General features: G+C 39.1%; 1 protein-coding gene across 2 annotated transcripts in view; it reads right to left on the reverse strand.

Annotated features, from left to right (window-relative positions):
• GABRB2 (gamma-aminobutyric acid type A receptor subunit beta2) overlaps positions 1 to 20,907 on the reverse strand; it is a 135,561-nt gene extending 114,654 nt beyond the window's left edge. Inside the window, exons 1-3 of one of the 2 annotated variants that reach the window (XM_041488006.1) lie at positions 20,673 to 20,907; positions 20,455 to 20,546; positions 19,592 to 19,659 (exon numbers count right to left, since the gene is read on the reverse strand). In XM_041488006.1, coding sequence (XP_041343940.1) covers positions 19,592 to 19,659; positions 20,455 to 20,546; positions 20,673 to 20,749 — 237 coding nt within the window. In that variant the 5' untranslated portion in view covers positions 20,750 to 20,907. The remainder of the gene's footprint in view (positions 1 to 19,591; positions 19,660 to 20,454; positions 20,547 to 20,672) is intronic. The other variant, XM_041488007.1, reaches the window with a different exon arrangement.
• Between the last annotated feature and the right edge of the window lie 1,287 nt (positions 20,908 to 22,194).

A 22,194-nucleotide genomic window follows, 5' to 3' on the forward strand; every position in this document is an offset into this window, starting at 1 on the left:
TTTGTTAAACTTCATTCATTTCTTTAGCTCTTGGTTCACTTGACTTCCTGTCATAAAAATTAAAAGTAGAATTAAGAAACAAAGCACTTTTCTGACTACTAAACATCAGCTAAGAAAAACTGACAACATGAAAGCTAATGGCTTCTGGTCTAAAACGTGTATTTCACAGTTTTCAGACTCCAATGTTTTCATTCTTATCTCAACTGAAAACATTTCTACTGAGATATTATGCAAATGAAGTGTGGAAATAAAGACAAAATTTTCTACCATGAGGACTATTTATGGAATGGAACCCGTCCACACTGATGGAGGGGATTAAGGCATGCAGCTGTAGTCTAGAGGAACCATCCATCACTAAGAGCCTGCTGGTTTTATGTGACTCACTTCACTTATACTTTTTTTTAAATTTTAAATCCAAAGTCAATTACTGAGATACTGAAGCTTTCTTGAACCAGACTTTTCATATAATTAAGGTCCTCTGAAATGACAGTGATTTTTAATTGCATTTCACACACTAGTTTGGATTGTGTGCCCAAAACCAGAGGTGACAATTTCTAATACAGTACACGCTTCTGTCTTCCATCATTACTTTCCATCTCCAATTCAGAGCTGAGAGATAAGAAGTAATTCCTGGGAAGCCCAATTCCTATCAGCTCCAGCACATGCCATAAAAGGGTGCTACACAGCTCTTGGTCCCTGAAAATAACCCCACAGAAAGCACAGATTGATGAAAACAAGTCTGTTCCCAGTAAAAGTAACAATTTCATCAGGAGTATAGATCTGGAATTATGTGACAACTCTAAAGTGCCAGAAGAGGTTTGGAGTGCAAGAATTTTTCTGGAGATTTTTATATGTGTTATACTGAGGTTTTTACAATACATAAATCAAATATTTCCTTTACAGAATAACAGAATATTCTGGATTAGAAGAGACCCACAAGGATCACCAAAATCCAACTCCTGACCCTGCACAAGACATCTCAAGAGTCACACTGTGTCTGAGAGTGTTGTCCAAACTCTCCTTGAGCTCTGTCAGGCTGTGCTGTGACCTCCTCCCTGGGGAGGCAGTTCAGTGCCCAGCCACCCTCTGGGTGAAGAGCCTTTTCCTGTTATCCAGGCTGTACCTCCCCTGACACAGCTTCAGGCCATCCCCTCAGGTCCTGGCAGCGCTCACCTGTGCTTTCCCTCATGAGAAAGTTGCAGATTGCTTCAACCCTGTGTGGACTTTTAATGGAAATTGGCTGCAGTCCGCCAGCACTTGCCAGCTGCACACAGCACTGAACAACAACCAGGCCATTAGTTGCTTACTAATTTTAGCCTCTTCTATGCATTCTCTCCTTTTTTTCCCCTTTCTTTATTTTCTGTTACAAAAAATTACTAAATTTTTCAAAAGGCTTCTTTATAATAATTTAGGAATGCATAAAGAATGAGCTGTGGTTTAGGCAAGCAGAGCACAGCCCTAATGCTGACTTATTTCCTGCATTGCTTTCTACAGAGTACAAAACACACTTACACAAACATACAAAGCTATGCCAGCTTTTTTACATTGCAGTTAACTGAGATAATCAGCTGGGACAGAAAATATTCAAAGAAACACTTTTCTCAGCTCAGTGAAAATGCTATGGATTATAAATATGTTAGACAGGAATGAGGCATAGATGTTGTACCTTGAAAACAGAATTTGATGCTTACTTCTGAAAAACGCCTAGTCATAAATAAAATTCTGCATAAAATAAGGCACTCCCCAATGTAAGGACAGCTACAGTGCACAGTTCTAAGTTAAATTTTGTATTTCCAATTTTCTTATCCATGTTCCTGCACATATTCTTTCTCCATCAGAATGCAATGACTCTAAAGGCTGCTTAAAGTGTATGTGTGTATGATTCAAGTGCCCTCGAACACAAACTGGAATTATTTTTAAAGTGCATCTCTATTTTCTATTTGGAGGATAAGACTGAGATAAGAGCAATGCACTTTTCAATATACTTAAAGAAGAGCAGGTAAGATTCTGCTGCAGGCAATTACCTTAATTTCACACATATTCATTTCAATTTTTAAAAGTACATTAACTACAGACAATCTGCTAAAAATAACATGGCATTGTACAACTGTATAATATCGATAGCAAAACACCAGCATATTGGCCAAACTACTTTACCTGTCCATTATTACTCAGCTGAATTCCCCATTCACATCACCATTTTTTATACAACCTAATACACTTACACATATAATAAAGTCCTCTCAGACACATAACACCTCTTCAATGCCACTCAAACTTGCCCTCTACCAGCAGGAGAATAACCTCAGGCTGCACTAATGTCTATGTCACAGGACTTAAACACTTAAAATATTTAGAGTTTTCTGAAAATATAAATAAAAGCTCTCCTCTTTGGAGAAACAGCACGCAGACATCAAAGACACATTATTCTTTATTACAAGTGTCTCTCAAGATGTGTTGCTCCCCTGTGACAAAGTCTGTTGCAATCACACTTTTAATAACAAGATCAATGAAATTACCTTGGCCATAGAATAATGGCATGTGGAAAGCTGCTGAAGCTGAAAATTATGTTCTCCCAGCAACTTGAAAGATAAATTGAATCACTGAGCAACAATAAAAAAAGTACGACTTTAGGATAATCCCACAGAACTAAGGCTCAACCACTGTCTATCCTTAACTTGTGCCATTTAAAAGCAATAACTTAACTGCCATTTGCTGACCTAGATACTTGGCTTGCACTCCAGATGTTCTCACATTCCCTGGTGCTGGATTTGTTTTCTTCCAGGCAGTATGAATGGGTACTCCAATCATTAAAATCCTCAAAGCACTGGATAGTCACAGTAATACAGAAGTGGTTTTCACATTCTTTCCTAATGCTCTTATCTTCCTTTTTTTTCTTGCGCTGTTTTCATTCAGCAATAGAGGTCTGGAAGGTGTTGGGGAAAAATTCAAAACCAGCTGTTTAAAAAAAGGGGCTAACAGTACCTGGGGAAACTGTTACCAAACAATCATCTGTGGGTAGTACTTAGTACATAGTCATCCCTTCTGTGAATGGAACACTCAGATCAACCTCCAACCAAAGTGCCACTGTCACTACTTTTTAGTTAACAAAACATACATTACATTAGTGATTCCCTCTGTGTTACAGACAGCCAAGCACCAGGACAAAACTTCATCATTAGCCATTTAACATTAACCAGTCCACTCATTTAATTTGCCTTTCAGGCTCAAAGATTCAAAGCAGAAATATGGCTAAAGAGAACTCGAGTTCAGCTCCAATAACTCAAGGAATTTCATATTTTACAGAACTGAGAGGAACCTTGCAACAGTGTCCAGATGATCCAATAGATGAGGCACTAAAATTACTCTCAGATTATTTTATCAGCCCAGAGAATTGCATGCTGTATTCCAGACATATTTCCTTCTCTAGGCACACACTGACATTCTACTAAAGGAGCATTTATGAAGATGCAAGAGGAAAAGGGATAGCATGAACAGCATGTAGTTGATAAAAATGAAAAGAAATTTACCTACATGGAAAAGATAGAAGGTGCATTAGAAGGGTCATAAATGGAAAAGGCAATATTTATCTGGAGCTGGTACTTAATATTTTAGAGTGGTTACTTCCAAACATATAAAAGTTCTAGCTCAAATGCTACTGTATATATATGTCACTGGTAAGTGATGACTTTTTAAACTATTTCAGATATTTTAAAATAACCAAGTCAAAGTTTATGGATAAACACACATGAAGCTAAACGTCTTCTATCCTATCTGGAGACTTTTACAGCTCTCAAACTGATATCTGAATGAAAATAAGTTTTAATCAAAAAAAGGGGCATATGCAGCCAAAATGAGTAGCCCTAGAGAATGCTGCTGACAACAGATGCCTAAAGAAGAAGGCATTTCATAAGTCAAACCTTGTCTACTGTAGTATGACGAGGAAAGGTTTCCCATTACTATGATGATGAAAGGTTTCCCATTATTACAAACACTAAAAGTACCTTCAGAAAAATACCTGGGTTAAAAAACAAAACAAAGCAAAAACTACCAACAAAGTAACAAGCAAAAAAAAAAAAAAAACCCAAAAAAACCTAAAAACCACCAACAACAAAAAACACCCCCTGAAAAAAAATGCAAAAGAGAAAAAGCCCACACAAATTTAAAAAACACCAAAAGTAAGAAAACTAAAATTTCCTCCCAATTCTTAACTATGAATCTCCTTCTGCTATTGCCACACCTTCACTCAGAAAAGAAAGATGGACCCAAAAATCAGAAAAAAACGTCACACAGAAATAAAGAACTGCAAAGTAACAACAGCAACGGAGCACCAGCCAAAGAGATAATCCTGAGGATTTTGTGTGTCACTGTCAGGCAGATGAATTCCTGGGAGAACTGCAGCCCACAGTTCTGGTTTGCAATGTAATGACAGCGTAACCTTTCTCAGTAGAAGACAGGAATACTGAACAGTAACCTACAAAATTTGAGTGATAGTAACTAAAAGAATGCTGCTTTTAAATGACTGCCCTCACATGAATACCTTTGCAGGTCTGAACAGTGAGAAAAGTTTGATTGCTATTAATCATTCCAAGCAGAAATACTGGTTATTTTATAAGTGGCCTGTGTCCAGTTAAAGGACTATTTTTATAACAACAGTGATTTTGGAAAACTGACACTGCTGGAACAATTGGCTTAGCTGAGTTCCACCTGTTAACTTAAAACCTCCCCTGTCTGTGGTTCACCTTGAGAGAAATCATTACCCTTTTCCTAAGAGACAATGCTTTAGGCTGAAAAAAGGGGAAGTAAAAATCTCAGAGGAAGGTGAATAATTACTGCTCTCTCAAAATTAGGTCTTAAAAAAAGATTTTGAAAGCACTTCCACAGTTGGGTGCTACAAACAGGAGAGAAGAACAATCACCAGTATTACAAAACCTCTTTGCTGTAGCTCATTAATAATCCTGTCTTTGCTTAAAAGGGTATCTCCTTATGAAACTATTTCAATTTTGCCAATTTTTGCTCACTTAAAAATAAGTGACTAATATGATATTTTATTTTCTCTAGGCATATTAATGCAGATGGCTTCAGGAACCAGACTGCTGTTGAGTTATATTTAGAAAACATGAGGGCAAATACCCCAATGCAGCAAGTCTTTTCTGCTGGTGAAGTCTTCGTTTGAGACAGAAGCCATGTGGCAACTGTTCTTACCTTCATGATTAAGATTATTACCTTCATAATCTATGTAAATTCCAGCCGTGAATTAGTAATCAATAATTTTAGAAGAAAAAGGGGCTGAAGGATGGGAAAATTTTCTAAGGTTGCTAACAAACCATGTTTTAAGGTTTGCAACTGTGAAATTGAAGTCTTGTTGATAATGTAGCCATCTGTGCAAAATCCTGTGTCAGGGGGCACAGAGGGAACAGAACCATTGTTTCACAGCACTTAAAAATACACAAGTAGCACTTTGGAAGCCCAGGCACATAGGATAGTGAAATTTCACCAACTGAGAAAAATCAGCTCTTACATAACTTACAACTATTGGATGGGTAACTGTCATATTGTCAAAAGTCAAGCAAACCTAATTCTGTGAAAAAGGATTGAGTTCAGAAGGATGGATAGGTCTTTCTGAAACCCACATGGTTTTTTCCCAAGATTTTAAGTTTTCATCATATCATCAATATGATGATAATCATAATCAATGATTATCATCATATTGATAAAAGCCAAGAGACATTATTACTAATGCCCATTCACAATTAAAGTAAATATTAAATATTCACAATTAAATCCAAATAACTTCATTCTCTCTCCCATTCTTTCTTTAAGTATATGAAAGGGTAAATTGAAAGTAAACAAAAACTCACTGCCCTCTCTCACCTTGTCCAGCTTTAGAAGGTCAGCCAGTAATTAGGTACAGGAGATTTGAAATGGGTGCACTTGAAACTGGGAATCAACAAATTCCTGTAACATTGGCCTAACTCAAGAGAGGGCTCCAAGGTTTAACATATGCTCAAATTGATAAAAAATTACTTTGATGTCTTCAGACAGGAGGAATTAAAACCTTATTTCTCCATCACACCATTGCTTTTTGTGACAATTCATCTAAGACTCAAGTTATCTTAATATTAGGAGTACAGCTACACAAGCAAAGACAGAGGAAAAAAATAAACTAACACACCCCAGTAAAATTCTGCCCATAAGAATATACAGCTCCAGCCATTTTACTATTGTAAATTGTAGACTTACCTGTGTTCTAAGCTTTCTGAAAAGTAAGTGTTGCATGGGCTTTTTTTCCTGAATTTGTTGTTTTGGTTTGTTCGCTTTTAAATACAGAAAAAAAACCCAGGTGAGATAAAACTTGGCCTCTCTAGGAGATCTTTCCAGAGTGGAAAGTTTGCAATCTTTACTACACTACCACCGGTTCTAGAAATGCTTTTCTCAGCAGTGAGCTTCAGAAAAAAGTTTATCATAAAATACTGCATTTAGTGACAGCCCCACAATGTTTCTCTTGCTTTTTGTAGAAGCTTTTAGGCACACTTAAAAATTAATCTTTTGGGAATCTTTCAGATAGCTTGGGAGCTGGATTATTAGTTCCCACTTGAGACAAAAATTGCAGTTCATCTCCTTCAAGCAAGAGTTCTTTGTCATTTTTTACAAAAGGGTCATTACCACAGCTTGGTGGCTGCTACTACAAAATAAAAAGAAACTGCAGCTTTTCATAACCCATAGTTTGGAAAGTCTTACTGATACAAGAGGAAGCCCACAGTACTATCAAGCAAAAGTTAAAAGCTGAAGTCAAGTTTTACAAAAATTAAATTAAGTCTTAAGCAATTCTTCTACTGATAATATGTGATATAGTTAGACAAATAATTTTTCTTCCACTGCTATTCATCTATTATCAATGATTCCATGTGCAACTGCATAATTTTTCTATTCTTTAAGACATGTGTGTCATTGGACCAGCAAGACAAAGCTCTCACTTCCAAATCAACACCTTCTTCCTTTTTTCCCAGAAGAAACTGGTTGAAGTTTTACTGGCCTCTCAAGAACTAATGTTTCACCTTGCAGTTCCAAGGTTTTACATGGTGGAAATTAACTAATTCTGAAAATTTTTATTTTGGTGCAAATAAAATCATACAGGAGCACTTGCCTACAATGGTGTCAGTGACATGTTCCTGGGAAGTTCAGGACATCACAAAAGCAGTAAATAGCAAAGGTTAAAACTTCCCATGCCAACCAAATTAAATAACTGCACTTTTTTCCCCAGAGAAAGACTGGTTTTCCATCTTCCCACTTGGCCTCCAATGTACCTGGACACTACTTAATTCATCACAGTTGATTATTTAAAACATCACTCATACGTAGCTTTACAAATTGCTGTACTCCTCTATATTCTAAATCTAATACTCTGCAGCAAGGTAAACTCTCTAAAAATAATACTAAGCATATTTTAAAAAGTCTATGGAATCTGATGACTACAATCAAAACACTGTTTAAATTTGCAACTCAGGAATTGTGAATTTTAAATACATTAATTACTTCATATTTGCTACTCATGAGTCAGCTTTGATCTGCTAAAATAGCATGCAAAAGGCATTCTTTCCCCTCTCAAGATTTTTATTTCTGCATTATAAACAAAATACTTTTGTTAGTATTTAAAAATGACATTAAGATGACACAGCAAAGTAGTGTGGGTGAGAACGTGTGGGAAGCTGATCAGAAGCACAATGAACTTCTTGGATGCTCAGAGAACAGCGGATCCCTCCAGGGAAATTTTGAAAAAATATTCTGCATAGAAACAACTCTGCCTATATATCACATTTTATCTTTTTCTCCTAAGGTTCTTTATCACTTGAAATATTTGCTGGAAAACAGATTTTCTGTCTTGATGGTTGTCTAATCTGCTACGTACAACTCCAGACATAATCCTGTTTGTGACATTGCCATTGGTAATAACAGAAGACTCCCCCCACATCCATCTGCACTCTGCGGTCAGGATGATCCAAAGGATTCCAAGCCTAACCCCAAACATATGCTTCTGTCTTCTGGTGTGAGTCCTCACCAAAGGAGGATGTGAGGGCAGAACACCCAGAAGTTCCATTTCAGGTTGTCATTACTGCTGCAGTCAGAGCCAGGATCTAAGGGCAGTGCCAGGCAGATCATTAAAAACAAGAGGGGAATTTTGCAGTTAATAACACGCCTGTGCTATTTGAGGAGCTCATGACAGTGGATAACTTCCAGAGGTCCTTCTCATCTGTTCGGAACCAGGTTTACTTCAAAGTCAGATCAGTCCCCTCAAGGCCTTGTTTCAAGTGTCTGAAGCACAAAGGATTTTCATAGCGAGGGGAGTCAGGCAGTGGTGGGACCTTTCTCCCTGCTATGAGGCCACAAATTCCCTTGCAGAAAGCTACGACTGCTGGCTCTTGTCTTTTCCCTGGGCATCTTCAAAGAGAGTCTGGCTCTGTCTCTTCTGTAGCCACCCGAATGGAAGACAGCAGTTAAGTCTCTAGAGCACAGAGATGGCTGATGGTCAGACATTTACACACTACAGCTCCACTGGGTTTGTTTGTAAAAGTGCTCACACTGATGCTCAACCATTTTACTCCATCAGCCAGAATGAAATAAGAGACCCAGGTATGTGATCCCTGAGATCTCTTACACACACACACAAGGGGAAGAGGCAGACACAGGCACTGCAGAGCCAGGCCAAACTGGCAGAAATTAATGAACAAACAGGAAGAACAAGACCAAGCAGTAGAGGAACAGATCAGCTATGACCAGGAAAGGTTTGCACTCCAGTTAAAGTGGAATACAAAGAACTCCATGATGGCATTTCAGCTTGTAAAAGTTACTCAACAAGAAAACACATATACACATCCTTTGTTTGCAAAAAGTTTAACTCAAGAGGTAATTTAAGTTACATAAAATACAAAATACTTCCTTAATTAAACAACTTGATTAAAACCAACATTGATTAAAACAAGCCCTTTACATATCCAAAAGCAGCAATATTGATTGAAATCTCGTATTCTCAATCTTTACAAAGTAATTGCTGCCTTCATGAATAAACAAAACTGTTATCCAGCCAGCATATTATTGGAACATAGATAACTATCCTAAACTCCCATATGCTGTATCAAAAGTTCATACACCTTTGCATTAACAAAAAATCAATGCAATTAAAAAATTAACCAAAATTTAATCCTACTCTTTAGAATTTGCACTACCATCTAGCTTACCCAAGATGATTCTACAATTTTAAAAAGTTCATTTTTATTCATTTAAGTGAAAGGAAAAAAAACAATACCAGAAAGATTTTGATGTCAAGTGATGTCTCCCATTTAACAAGAGGCAAAGTTTGGCCCCAGTAGGAGCCACATGAAGCTCCTAATGCTGCCTCAGAAATGCATTTGGTTATAGCACAAAGTCAAGACCAAGAGTAAAAAAAGTGTACTCTTCCTATGACTGGACTAATTGGGTTTTAAATATCCTTAAATCAAAACTGCCAGCAAGGTTTTATTTATGACTTTCCAGCCAATTAAAACCACCAGTAACATCTACTCACCTCAGAAGAGCACCTATTGCACAGCAACATTTTTGGAGACTATTACCCACTCCCATCTACACTTAGTGGCAGAGACATTATAAGAATCATCTTGTATTGCATTGCAAGTCACTCAAGTGCCCACAAATCTGTGAAACCCATGCAGAAATAGCCTCTGTGGAAAAATCAGCATCACATTTACACATCTTAAGACTTCAAAACAAGGCTCACGTGGGACCTGAGCTCACAAAAGCATTCTGCAGAGCCTATGCACAGAGGTGGGTACTTTTAACAGCAGATTTGAATGCAGCAGGCTAACTAGAATTATTATAGATTTCTCTGTAACTGGTCACTTGTGTCACATAATAGTAGATTAATGCAAAACTGTATTTATTTCCAGGCATTTACACTAACAGGAATGATTATAGTTAAGGGCTCCCTGGCATTTTCATTACAAATCTATTTTTTGAGGATTTATATGTCAGCTATAATAATGTATTTTTAGCTGAAACTCAATATGAAAGGTCTCAGCTACACATTATTCAGGAAATGCTCCCACACCTTTGAAAAGGCTTCTTACAAAATTAAGAAAAGTGAGTAATTTAACCTCATTTTCCTATTTATTGTGGCTGTTGAGCATTTTAGTTTGAGCAACCTAAGGCAGCATTTGCTACAAGATACAAACATTACATTGTTAATTCTGGATGGACTTCCTACAAGTATTTCACAATGCAAAATGTCAGTGAAAAAGAGCAATTGGACATAAAACACATTGAACAGTCACATAAGTTTAAGGAAGATTTCAGGCTGATTAAAAGTGCTTCTTTGGTCATTTCTGGACCTACATTACTGAAGAAACAATGATGGAATTAGTAGAAAAATGCTCCTTTTCATGTGTAAATGACGTGCATATTTGTTTAATCCTTTTTCCTTCTTCCCTGTATATTATCTAAAATAATAAATCATTTCCTAATAAGGAACAATGGAACAGTTACACTCCTAAATTATTTAATTTAGGAATCCAATCTACTGAACCTTCAAACTACTTTTTTCCACTTAAATTTTATGCCTCCTTTGGTGCACATCTTGTCAAGCACGGATTAACACTTATTCTGACACACCTGAGAGAGCCAGCAGAGTCTATTGGGTCACCAGTCCTTTGCAGAGGAAAAAAAATCCCACAGTGCTCTATAAATTCTTTGGAACTGAAGGACTATTAACTCAAAAATACACTTATAAAAGAAACAAATAAGGATTAGACAGTGGACCATAACAATTTCTGGACTATTGGGTGAGAACTGTTATGCAAATGACAACACATTCACCCTTACTGACCAAAAGGAATTAACAGTATTTCACTACTTTCAGTGTGGTTGCAGTAATGTGTCTCCTTTTTTAAACAATATTCATTTTTAAAGGTCTATACAGAAAATTTTAAAAGTCTGAACACTAATTGTATTCAGTCAAGAAGAAAGACTCTCTTCCAATTATTAAAAAAACAATTCAAACTTCCATGGAAAAAAATATTAAATCAATTTACAATAGAAATTAGGATCAGATTTTCCAAAGGCTTCTGCATCCACGGTAGTGAATGGTTATTAGAAAGGCTTCAGAATCTATTCCAGTACTTATTTACTACATTTTAATAGCTGGTTCTCACTGAGAAATAGATGCCTTCAGTTCTTTGAAAGCAATAGGAACTTCTGGCTACTTCACAGCTCTATGTAATGCAAGAAATAGAATGAGGAAGACTTCTGAAATATAAATCACAAGTCCCCATTCTGAGCCCATCCCAAATATATGAATATCCACACGCATTTCTGGAAGACCTTCTCATCTCAGTTGGGCTTAGCATGACCTTTACTTAACTCTACACCTAATAACAACTCCTCTCCAAGGGTTATATCTAAAAATAAACAACACTTGGAGCATTTTGCACATTAGGGCCTTTTGTCCAAACCAACTGTTCAAGGAAATTGTGGCGACTACTCTCTGAAAAATATTACATTCACAAGTTTCTGCCATTTTGATGATTTATTTTGCAGTTCACAAAGATCTGCACTGCACCTCTGCTCAGGAAGGCAGTGCTCCAGGTGAGCAAGCATGCTGCTCCTACTGAATCCCATTCAGACAGGCTATAATATTTAAATCTCATGCAAATATAGACAAAACCAGTGTGCTTAGGTAATGCCTAGTAAAAGAAAATCATGGCTACTCTGGTTCAAAAACATTTCCAGTGACAGAGAAGGCAAAGGATGTGTTGTCAGCCTTTCACAGGGTAATTCAGGACATGCAAGGCCTGTTTTTCTGGTCCCTTGACACCTGAACTCTCCCACTCCCAAGCACCAGGGGCTAACAATCCATCTAGAGTGGAGGTTCCTACAGCCAGGCTGCTCTGCAGCAAGGGATGCAAAACCTGGCCATGGAAAGAGGCAGTCCCACGCAGAGATAAGGACATCCAATTGTGAAGGAAAGTTCTGGGATTTAATCCTTTGTTGCAGAGTTGTTTGGTTAATAGAAATGCCTGTTCATGAAAGAAGAAACAGTCCAGAGAGCAGACACTGGAACAAGGACTTTCCCATTCAAATAGCTGAATTTTTTGAGTAAGGCTCTCATTAGGGTAATTTAATATATTGCTCCTGTTCAAGGCCAAGCTTGCTGTAATCTTCTTCCACTTGTTCAAAATTTATAAAGTTGAGTTTGTCTTTCAGCACAATCAGTGGTTTGTACACAAGAAAAATCAGTGGAAAGACTCAGAAGTGACACATTTACTATAACAGCACACACTTGAGTTGCAAAATGTATCTCTCAGAAGGGTTGCTTGTCTCCCCACACAGTTAAATTATTACTTGAAAACTAACAAGTGAATCCCTCTGTCAGTATTCACAGAAAAAAAAATTAACAGACCTCAACTTTGATGGAAATATGCAAAAAGAAGCTCAGTGTAGACAGAAATAGCACAGTCCCCCTGTTCTTTTAAGTCTGGGGACAGGGGAAGAGGTCACACTCTCAATGCTTTATCTGACCTGTGATAAACTACATTGAATATGATCTATGTATTCTGTATTCAGTTGCATATATGCCAATTTCCTGAATATTAAATGCTTTCTTATTTAGAGCAGAACTTCTAGTTTTCACTGGGAATTAATAACACCCTTATTTGAAAACCTCATACAAAAATGTCACATGCAGTTGGTGTGATTCCAAGTCTTGGGAGGATCTTTGCATTGTTCAACTAATTTGAAAATACTTAGCCAGAAAATTTGCATGCAAAGATTTTTGTAGGGAAAAGCTGTGAAGTGAGAGCACTGCTACTTCACTGGCCCTCAGTCAGGCAAGACTGAAACTGTAAATATGCCCCTATGTCACTGTTCCTCCAGGGCTTGTGCTGTCCTGGCTGTTACCCATCCACTGTACATAGCATCTGTCAAGAAACGGGAGCAGGGTGTGAATCCCTGTAGAAGCTCAGTTAGGGTAATTACAGTAGAGCACAAAGGCTGATTCTGTCCACGTTTTCTTTTTGCAAACCCACAACTGACAACATTTGTTAATGCCTACAATTCATAGGTAATTATACATAGGTACAGACAGATTGTATCCTCTCATAGTAGCATATTTTTCAGTTTTAATAACTCCAGACATTTGACTGTTGATGAAGTTATCATCTCTAAAGACAAACAAGACATGTCATCTTCCATGTCTTAAAAGAAGACTTACAAAAATGCCCTTGTGGATGAGCACCATCCTTTGAAAGGAGGGCACTGAACCTTGCTTACTTTATTTTTACAAGCACTATCTGAGAACTACAGCATTAACCACTGGAAGTCTACTAGGAATCTGGATTACTTCTGGAAAAAAAAAATATTACTATACAAGACTGTACTTCAACATGATTGAATACTAAAGGTTCTACTATAAACTTTGCAGAGGGTTGCATGATGTATGAGGATAAAAAAGGGAGGGAGGAATAATAAGGATTTAGTCATGATGCACTGACAGACTTTGGAGTCACTAAGGAGCACAAATACAACCATTGGAACAGCTTAAACTTGTAACAAGTTTCTAGAGTACAACATAAAAATCTTTTATTCTACTACACAGCTCATCTATAAAGATTTTATGTGATTTTCAATAGAGGAGTTATGAAATAAAGCAGCCTATAGCAGGAGCTAACAAGTGCACTTCATGTTCATTCCCACGCATTAGCACCAAGACACTGCCCATAAAATACATTAAAGATAAATTTATCTTTTCTTCTGTGGCAAGAGCCAAAACACTTCAATATTTATAGATCAAGGCTTTCTTAAAGGAAAACACAAAAAATCCCCCCAGAAGACAACAATTCTTGTTGAATACAACAATTCAATACAAATCACCTCCAAGGCAATCTCTTTAAATTACTAACAACCATCCCCTGGTCTGCAGAAGGCAGTGATCACTTTGAAAAATCACCAACCACATCACCACCAACCAAACAAGAAGATTTTTCTACTGATTAAAGTCGTGCAACACTGTGGCACCCTGAAAGTGCAATCCAATTAACAAACAATTTATATTGACCTTAAAGAAAAGTGAGAATTATGTCACCCTTCTAGAGATGTAGAACATAGTTCACAAGTAATAAATTATTATGTATATTTAGATATATATTATGTGTATCTATCTTGTAAAAGCACTTACAAACTTGCTATATTCCTGCATATATGCTCTAGATTAATACTTTCATGCTGTGGCTACATATATTCAAGCAAAACCAGCAGGAAAACTTCAATCCTTCAATACTTAAAAACTTCAATTTTGAAAACTTCAAAATGTGGAGTATCAATAGGAAGACTCATTTTGGTCCTCAAGAATAAATATTTTATTTAGACATAGGAGCTCTTATTTATTTTCACGTGCCTTTAAGCTAAGAAAGGAAAATTCCTGAATTAGAGGCATGTAGTAACCAAAAATGGAAACCCACACTAATGTAATTTAGTTCAGTTCAAAAATGTCCTGTGATGTTATTCCAGACAGTAACTGAAGGAAAAGGTGAAACAAGGTTTTCAGTAAAAAGTTCTCACTTCCAAGATGTACATCACCTGCTCTGCATTCACAGAAGTCTCTGTAGACACATTTCAGTATGAGTCAGTAATGCATAAGCACAATAATTTGACAAGAGCCAAATTCAAACTGTCTGCTGAGAAATGCAGTTTTATGTGAAGAAACATATGCATTTATGACACAGAGAAACTAATAAAACCAACTGTTTCTGGCAGCAGAAGTATTTAGCAAAGCAGCACCTTCTCAATATTCCAATATTTCATTTTTAATGCATTTTCAGCCCTGTTCTCTCCTTTTTCTCCTACAGAATACATGCAGCAACATAAACAACGAGGAAGGACTACAATGAGAAGATATTGCTGACAGAAACCATTTCCATGACCATTTTCCTCATCTCTTTCTGCACCAGTGTATATAAGACAAATTTTCCTCTTTTCATTTTTCTCTCTCAGGACTTTTCCATGAAGTTTTGGGGTTTGGAACAGCTCCACTCTATTTTCTTACCACTTAATCCCCATTTGTTTTTATATCACAGGCCATCTATTCCCTTTACACACATAAAGATAATTGCTGCTATTTGAGAGGCAGCAACACAGCTCCTGTTGTTTTCATTATTTAAATCTATTTCATAATCTAAACCCTGAGCTTTGTTAATGTCCCCTGCTGAAAATACCTCAAGAAAAAGGAGAGATTTTAAGTAAGCCAGTAGTGGGCTTCCATTATCAAGAGCAACTCAAAATCTGAGGTCTACCAGCAAATTACAGCTATGCCTGCACATTTCTGAGAATATTCTGATCTATGAGAATGATACTTATTGTTTTGTGCAACTTGGGCGTAACTGAAATACAGAAGTGAAATATAATATTAGAAAAAATAAAAAGCTTTTTTTTAGAGCTTTGAAGCTATTAGGCTCTGCTATGTAAAACTTGGCACACACTAAGAAATAAACCTTTCCCTGATAGATGGTAACAGCTCCTTTGTTTCTCCAACTCCCACTTGATGGAAGGATTATGCTCTCAATCAACAGCAATGGCCCCACTAAGACAAACCAATATATCATCTCTAACTGCACACAAACTACTGACTCCATGTGCCAAAACCTGCACACTGGGCAAGCAAACACTGGGAGTTAAATAAACACTTCAGATTCCTCTCTGCAGACCACAATCACCCACAGTGTGAATAGTTATATTTAATTATACTTATATCTAGAAAAAAAAACCCAGACAATAGTGACACTGGACCATGCAGCCACCCCAGGACAATTATACAACCCAACCTCAACAAGCATATATTTCCTGAGTAAAATCTGTAGCTACAGAATATTTCTCTCTCTTTTCAAGACATTCTGTACTAGAATCCCAGAATAGCCACAGACCAAGGTGGGGGGGAGGGGGGGAAGGAGGGAAATGTTGACCTATTTAATAGGGAATAAGCCAAGATATTGAAAACTAACACATGACCAACGTTATCCATAGAAATCCTCATGTCTTATCTAGATAGACCAAATGCAGAACATATTACACAGAATCTTCAGGGGTGTCTAAGGAAGAAAATTTATTTCTGGACTTCTTAATGAACCTGTAACAGTTTTTACAAAGAGTTCATGAGGGAATAGTTGGGAGAAAAAGGGAGAAAATTAGAATGGAGAATAGTCTTCATTGCTACATTTTCAAGGTGTCTATTCCAAAAACTAACTGAGAGGAAAATGTGGAAATGTGAACATTGCATTAGACTCACTGCACCATAGCTAATCTTACATAATATCAAATTCATTAGCCCAGGAAAACCATTTAAGTAGCCTTCACAGATCTCCATCTTTGTTCTCCATTGTTACCTGAATAAGAGAATCCCCAAGGAAATCTGCAGTATAACTACAACAAAGGATACACTCAACAATATTGCAGGACCTGCTGCTGAGTGGAATTAGCCATCATCATTCCTGTATCACATAAAATACCTGCTGCAGATTTTTTCTTTGCAGAATACAAAGAAATTAGTCAAAATAGTCATGATATTTGTTGATAACCACAAACACTTGAAGTTCTCACAAGTTTCTCATGTTCATTCAATGCATTCCCCAGAGCTAGAACAAATTGTTTTCACAAGTGCCAGTACTTTGAAACCATTTCTGTAAACTCAGACAAATTCTAGTTCAAGTTGCTGACTGCCCAAGGTAAACAGCTTACAGTTTCAGCTCTGTTGCATAAAAGAAATAATTATAAGGCACCTGTAAAGCCTTATACAATCTGAGTTCTTCATGATGCAAGTACTTATCACCTCTTTAAGAACTCCAAGTCAACAATAATATTCTTGAATATCCTTAACATACTTTTACTTTCTATAAGAGCAAGTCTGAATTATCCCGTTCAATAAAGTGAAAACTTCATGATTTACTTCATTACACTAGAGTGACAGAAACATTCTCCCTGCAGGGTGGCAGAGGTTTATATGGTAGATGCAATATATCAAGACTGAGAAAGAAATGTAATTTTAAAATAAATAAACATTAAAATTAATAGAAATTATCTCAAGATGAATAACTATGATTATTTAGCCTTTCTCCCAAGGCATAGGTTTGATCCCAATAATGTTAGTACAGGAGTCCAGGCAATGATCTGCCTTTATCTAAAGTCAGTAGTGTTTGCCATGACTACAGACAAAGCTACAGCAAGGCCATGCTTAGAACAAAACAGGTCCATAAATCCAAAAGGTTCTTTCTGTGTCTCTTATTATCTCAGAAGGCTTTGCATCATGGCATTCCATGGTATTCCTCCTGGTTTCTACTCCAAATTCTGGTGAATGTGCAAGCAAAAAACCCAAGGCCTTGCATACTTATTTTGTTGTTTCCTTGTATGTCTCTCTCCTCACTTATTTCAGGTTATATTCAGGGTATATTAGGACTTGCTATGTTATACAGACCATTGTAAAATCAAGTGTTACATTTTGCAATTAAGCAGATTGTAATCTTGGTTTGGTATCTCTAATGAAACTGTAAGTGAAAAAAAAATTATGTAACATGATTGCCTGGGTTTAAGAAATAGGTGGCTTCTTAGAGTAAAATAAGCCCAGAGCTTAAATGCTTTAGGCAAATTAGTAGGACAAAATTGTATATACAGTTCCTCCTCTGAGATCTGCAGATAGTCTGAAAAGACTTTTTTTCAGAAAGGTCAAATATTTCATTATAGAAACACAATAAACTCACTACAGAATACTAAAAATAATACTGCTTTATATAGTTAGGCTGTAAGTATCAGATCACAGTATTCTGATATGCTATCACCTTTAACTGGAGACCAAATGTCTAGAAACCATTTAAAGAAGCAAAGAAAAAAATCATAAGATTTTTAAAAATTTTTTCACATGAACTTTCCAGTTCTGAAGGGATGGGAGGATATAACACTGACGTGGTAGACTGCAGCCCCAACAAGAAACCCTCATCCTTCCCTCACTGCTCAGGGCTAGCTAAGAAATAACTATGTCCCTGTTTCCCCTACCCACAGTTCTCTTAATGAAAAACAAGTGGTCTAAAATACAGTGTACTTTTCTTCCTCGGCACTTAAAGCTCCCGGAGGTAGAACACTAGATAACAAGTTTAGTGATACAAAGTTTGGGAGCCTCTTTGAGCCACTTAGAAATTTCCCAGAATAATGTTTCAGAAGGTGAAATTATTCAGGTTCACTGGTATCTTGAAAAAGAGCAACATCAAGCACATGGTCACCAACACCTCCCTGTCCCACAGTAAAATAACCTGTAACGTTATCCTCGAATTAGGCCAAGGGCTTTATTTTACATTCTGAAAAAAACTCCGGTACATCAGATAAGTCATTCAGTTTGAGAACAAATGTTTTCCAAATCATCCAGTGCAACATCTCTGAGAACCCAAACATGACACGGAGGAATTAAATATTTTAGTAGTACAATGATCTTAAAACAACTGATAACTTTCCAAGTGTTATTTTCAAATGCATGGTTACAGCTACAGCAATAGCCCTAAAATCACATTTGTATTTAAAAAGATGGTCACTTGAAACCTCTTCAAGAATACTTGACAAAATCACATTTATTTTGCATCACTTTTGTATCACGTGCTACTATGTTTTACTCTTTTGTTATTCTTTATAAGCCCCTATGAGTGTTAGGCCAAATTCCATGTGCTTAACCAATTAACATGCAAATTAAGATAAAAAGTTTAAAACTGGACCCCAAACACTTCCAAATAATAAAACTGAATGCTAGTAAAGTTTCATCTAAGTCAAGAACAGCTCTTTCTAAAGTATGAATCAGACTTGTCCAATTTTCTCCACACCTCATTAATCTCTCAGGGGATGTAAGTGAAACACAGAAAGAAACACGTCAAATTACTACATTCTGAACAAGTTCAGTATATGAGGACAGTCAGTTCTAAATAAGAGAGACAAACACCTCAGAAAAATTAAACTTCTAATATCATTGACTCTTTCATCACCACCCAAAAAAAAATGTCAGGCTAGGGGAAAAAAAAAAAAAAAACAGGTAAGTTTTGAACACACACATAAGCAAACCCCTCTCTTTTTGTTTTTACTGGGAAGTGCCCGGCTAAGAGGCACGGGAAGCCCTGCTGGCTGTTGTTTTTCAGCAAGGCACGCACGAAGGGCACGGCCGGGGGCTGAAGCCGAGGCGCGGCGGCTGCGCGGGGCGCGGGTGCGGTGCGCGCGCGCGGCCGGCAGGGGGCGCCGTTGCTCGCTGGAAGGCGCTGAGGGCGGGCGCGCCCCCGGAGCTGCCGCAGGAGCGGCCCCGCGCAGCCCCGCTCGAACCGCCGCTCCCCGCCCGGGAGCCGCCGCCGGCAGCCGGGGAAGGCCGCCCCCGACCCCCCACAGCCGGTGTGCCCCGCCCCGGCGCCTCCCCGGGGCACGAGGCCACGCCGGGTCCCCGCACGCCCGCGGGCACCGCTCCGCCTTGGCAGGGGCGGGGGGAGCGGCAGCCACCCCCTCAGAGAGCAAGCGGCCCCGAACCCGAAGTACTCACCATATTGACTTCCGAGACCATATCTATACTGGCAATGTCTATGTTCATGCCCACAGCCACTGGGGGACCTGCAAACCAACAAGATGGTCCGCAATGTGATCTCGAAGAACTTAACTCGTTCTTACCAGAGTTAGCAGGGCGAACATGAAACGGCGTTTGAACACAACCAGAAAGTCAGGAGGGAGGCATGAAGCGCTCCCCCCGTCTTTCCCCCACAGCGGGGTCCGGAGCGGGGCCGCACGCTGCCCGGGCCGTGGCGGTGCTTTATGTAACAGCGCACACGTGCGGCACCGGCGCGCCCGCTCCGCGCCCCTCCGCGGCACGCTCAGCCCCGCGCCCCGGGAATGGCAGCACCCAGCCCCGGGAGAGGGATGCGGGGGGAAAGGGCCACCCACAGAGAGCACGTCCGAAATAAACAAACTAGTTCGAAGTAGGAGCACGCAGGGGGTTAATGACATTTTTGTATCAGTTAACGGCACGTCTTGTACTCGAAAATAGTAACTGTGATCACAGGCACATTAGGCTGAAAGGAACAAACGTTGGGTGAACTTAAGAGAGGTTTGCGTCTCGATAAAGCCAGTTAAACAAGGGTTTAATTACAGGTTGGTAAAGTATCATATCACACACACACACACAATGAGGGACCGATTACGAATATACAAGTGATTTAAGTGATGGCATTAAGAGCATCCTTTGCTAAGAAAATTGAGAAACAATGGGCTTAACTTTGGATCAGCTACAGGAAATGGCAACACACACACCCCCCAAAGCAACAGCACCCACAAGACGTTTGAAACCGCCCCCATACACAACGCACCCAGCCCGGATATGCAACCTCTCTTATGCAAAAGCAGTCAAATTACCTCCAAAATCTGGCCTCAAGCGAATATCATAGCCCTTCAGCAGTCTATCCACGGTCTCTTTCACCAGTGACATATTACTAGGGTCATTGACACTAAAGAAAAAAGAAAGAATAATACTGTATTATTTCTGATTTCTCAGCCCCCAGCTGTACATTTCTCTCAGCAGCAGCATGCACTGCAATTCAAAGTAAAGGAAAAGCGATGCCTTAATGACTTACCTCTGTGCACACACCGCAGCTATTATTAAAGGGAATGACCAAATCCCAAAGTAACCCTTTTTCCGGACTCTCAGCATCCCTTTAGCTTTTGATATGATTTAGGGTTTCAGTGAAGAGAAGAAGAGATCCAACTTATTCTGGCCAGTGCAGTAATTCTAATGTGAAGCGCATGCGCACGGCGTACCACAACATCAAAAGGAGCAGTGGTTGCTGCTGGAGATGGAGCAAATTTCCTTGAAAAAAAAATTAAAGGGGAAGAAGGAAATGCATTATTTAAAAAAAAAAAAAAAAAAAAAAAAGAAAAGAAAGAAAAAAAAAAAGAAAAAGAAGGAGGATCCAGTATATTTTTGTTGTCCTTTTTGTTATTATAGAATATAAATCACAGTCAGAAGAGAAGTTTTAGGAGTTGCAGGGTACAGCGGCTTTGCAACCTAGTTTAAAAGCGTTGGGGGGGCTGTACGGACTCGGATTAGGCACAGGGAGAATAGTTAAAAAGGCGAATGCACTGCGTACGTATGGGGGCAGGTGGGGGGAGAGAGGGGGCAGCTTAACTTTTTAGTCCCTGGAAAGAACCGCCTGAAGCGAGGAGAGGTGCGGGCAAAGGAGCCGGCGCTGGCAACGGGGGCGGGCGGTGGGGGAGGAGGGAGATGAGCGCCTACAATATTTCTCACGGAGGAAAAAAAAATGATGACGAATAGTTTCTTGTAAGAGGGGATTAGGCTGTTTCTTTCCTTACTGTGATGCCAGGCGCTATTCCCGGAGCACAGGCTCCGGGAGCTGAGGGGGTCGCTGGCTGCGACCGCCGGCTCCCGCTGGTCACTGGCTGGTGCCTGAGGGGCACCCGCGACCCCGCTGCCCCCCGGCGCGTTTTCCCTACATCGACCGATGTTTAACCCAGGGATGCGAGTTCTTCAGGTAGAACGGAACCTGGCCACGGAGCTGGGGGAGGGGGCTAAGGGGAAGAAAAACACCACCCTGAAAGGATTTCAGTGACCATCCAGACCCCACGTAGGTGCATAAACCCACTTACCTTAGCGGGTAAAACACCCAGGCTCTTCAAATGCAGCGCGTGATCCAATTAATGCCTCGGAAGAAACCGGCGACGAGCGGAAAGCTGATCTGGGGATGCTTTGAGTGACATTTAAATCCTGAGCAGAAAACGAGATAGATAGGAGAGAGAGAAGGCAAAAAACAAACCCATGAAAAACAACAAACACCGGAGTTAAATTATTCCTCTCAAATCTGCTTGGTGCCCGTCGCTCCTTTTACACCACCTCCTCCTCCTCCTCACGCACATACCCGCTCGGCCCCGCGGATCTGTGCTGCTTCACCGAGCGGATCTGGGCGTGCACACGTCCTCGGTCGGCCCGGGCGACGCGGGGAAGGGATTGGGAACACTTTGGGCGTCAATTAACAAAAGAAATATTTAACTCGCTGTAGGAGAGTGGAGGAGCGGAAAAAAAAAAAAAAAAAAAAAGAAAAAGGAAAAAATAAAAAAAAACCCCGGCGGGTGGTGGGGGGA

The sequence above is a fragment of the Pyrgilauda ruficollis genome, unplaced genomic scaffold (assembly GCF_017590135.1).
Source record: "Pyrgilauda ruficollis isolate IOZ18807 unplaced genomic scaffold, ASM1759013v1 scaffold86, whole genome shotgun sequence".
NCBI lineage: Eukaryota > Metazoa > Chordata > Aves > Passeriformes > Passeridae > Pyrgilauda > Pyrgilauda ruficollis.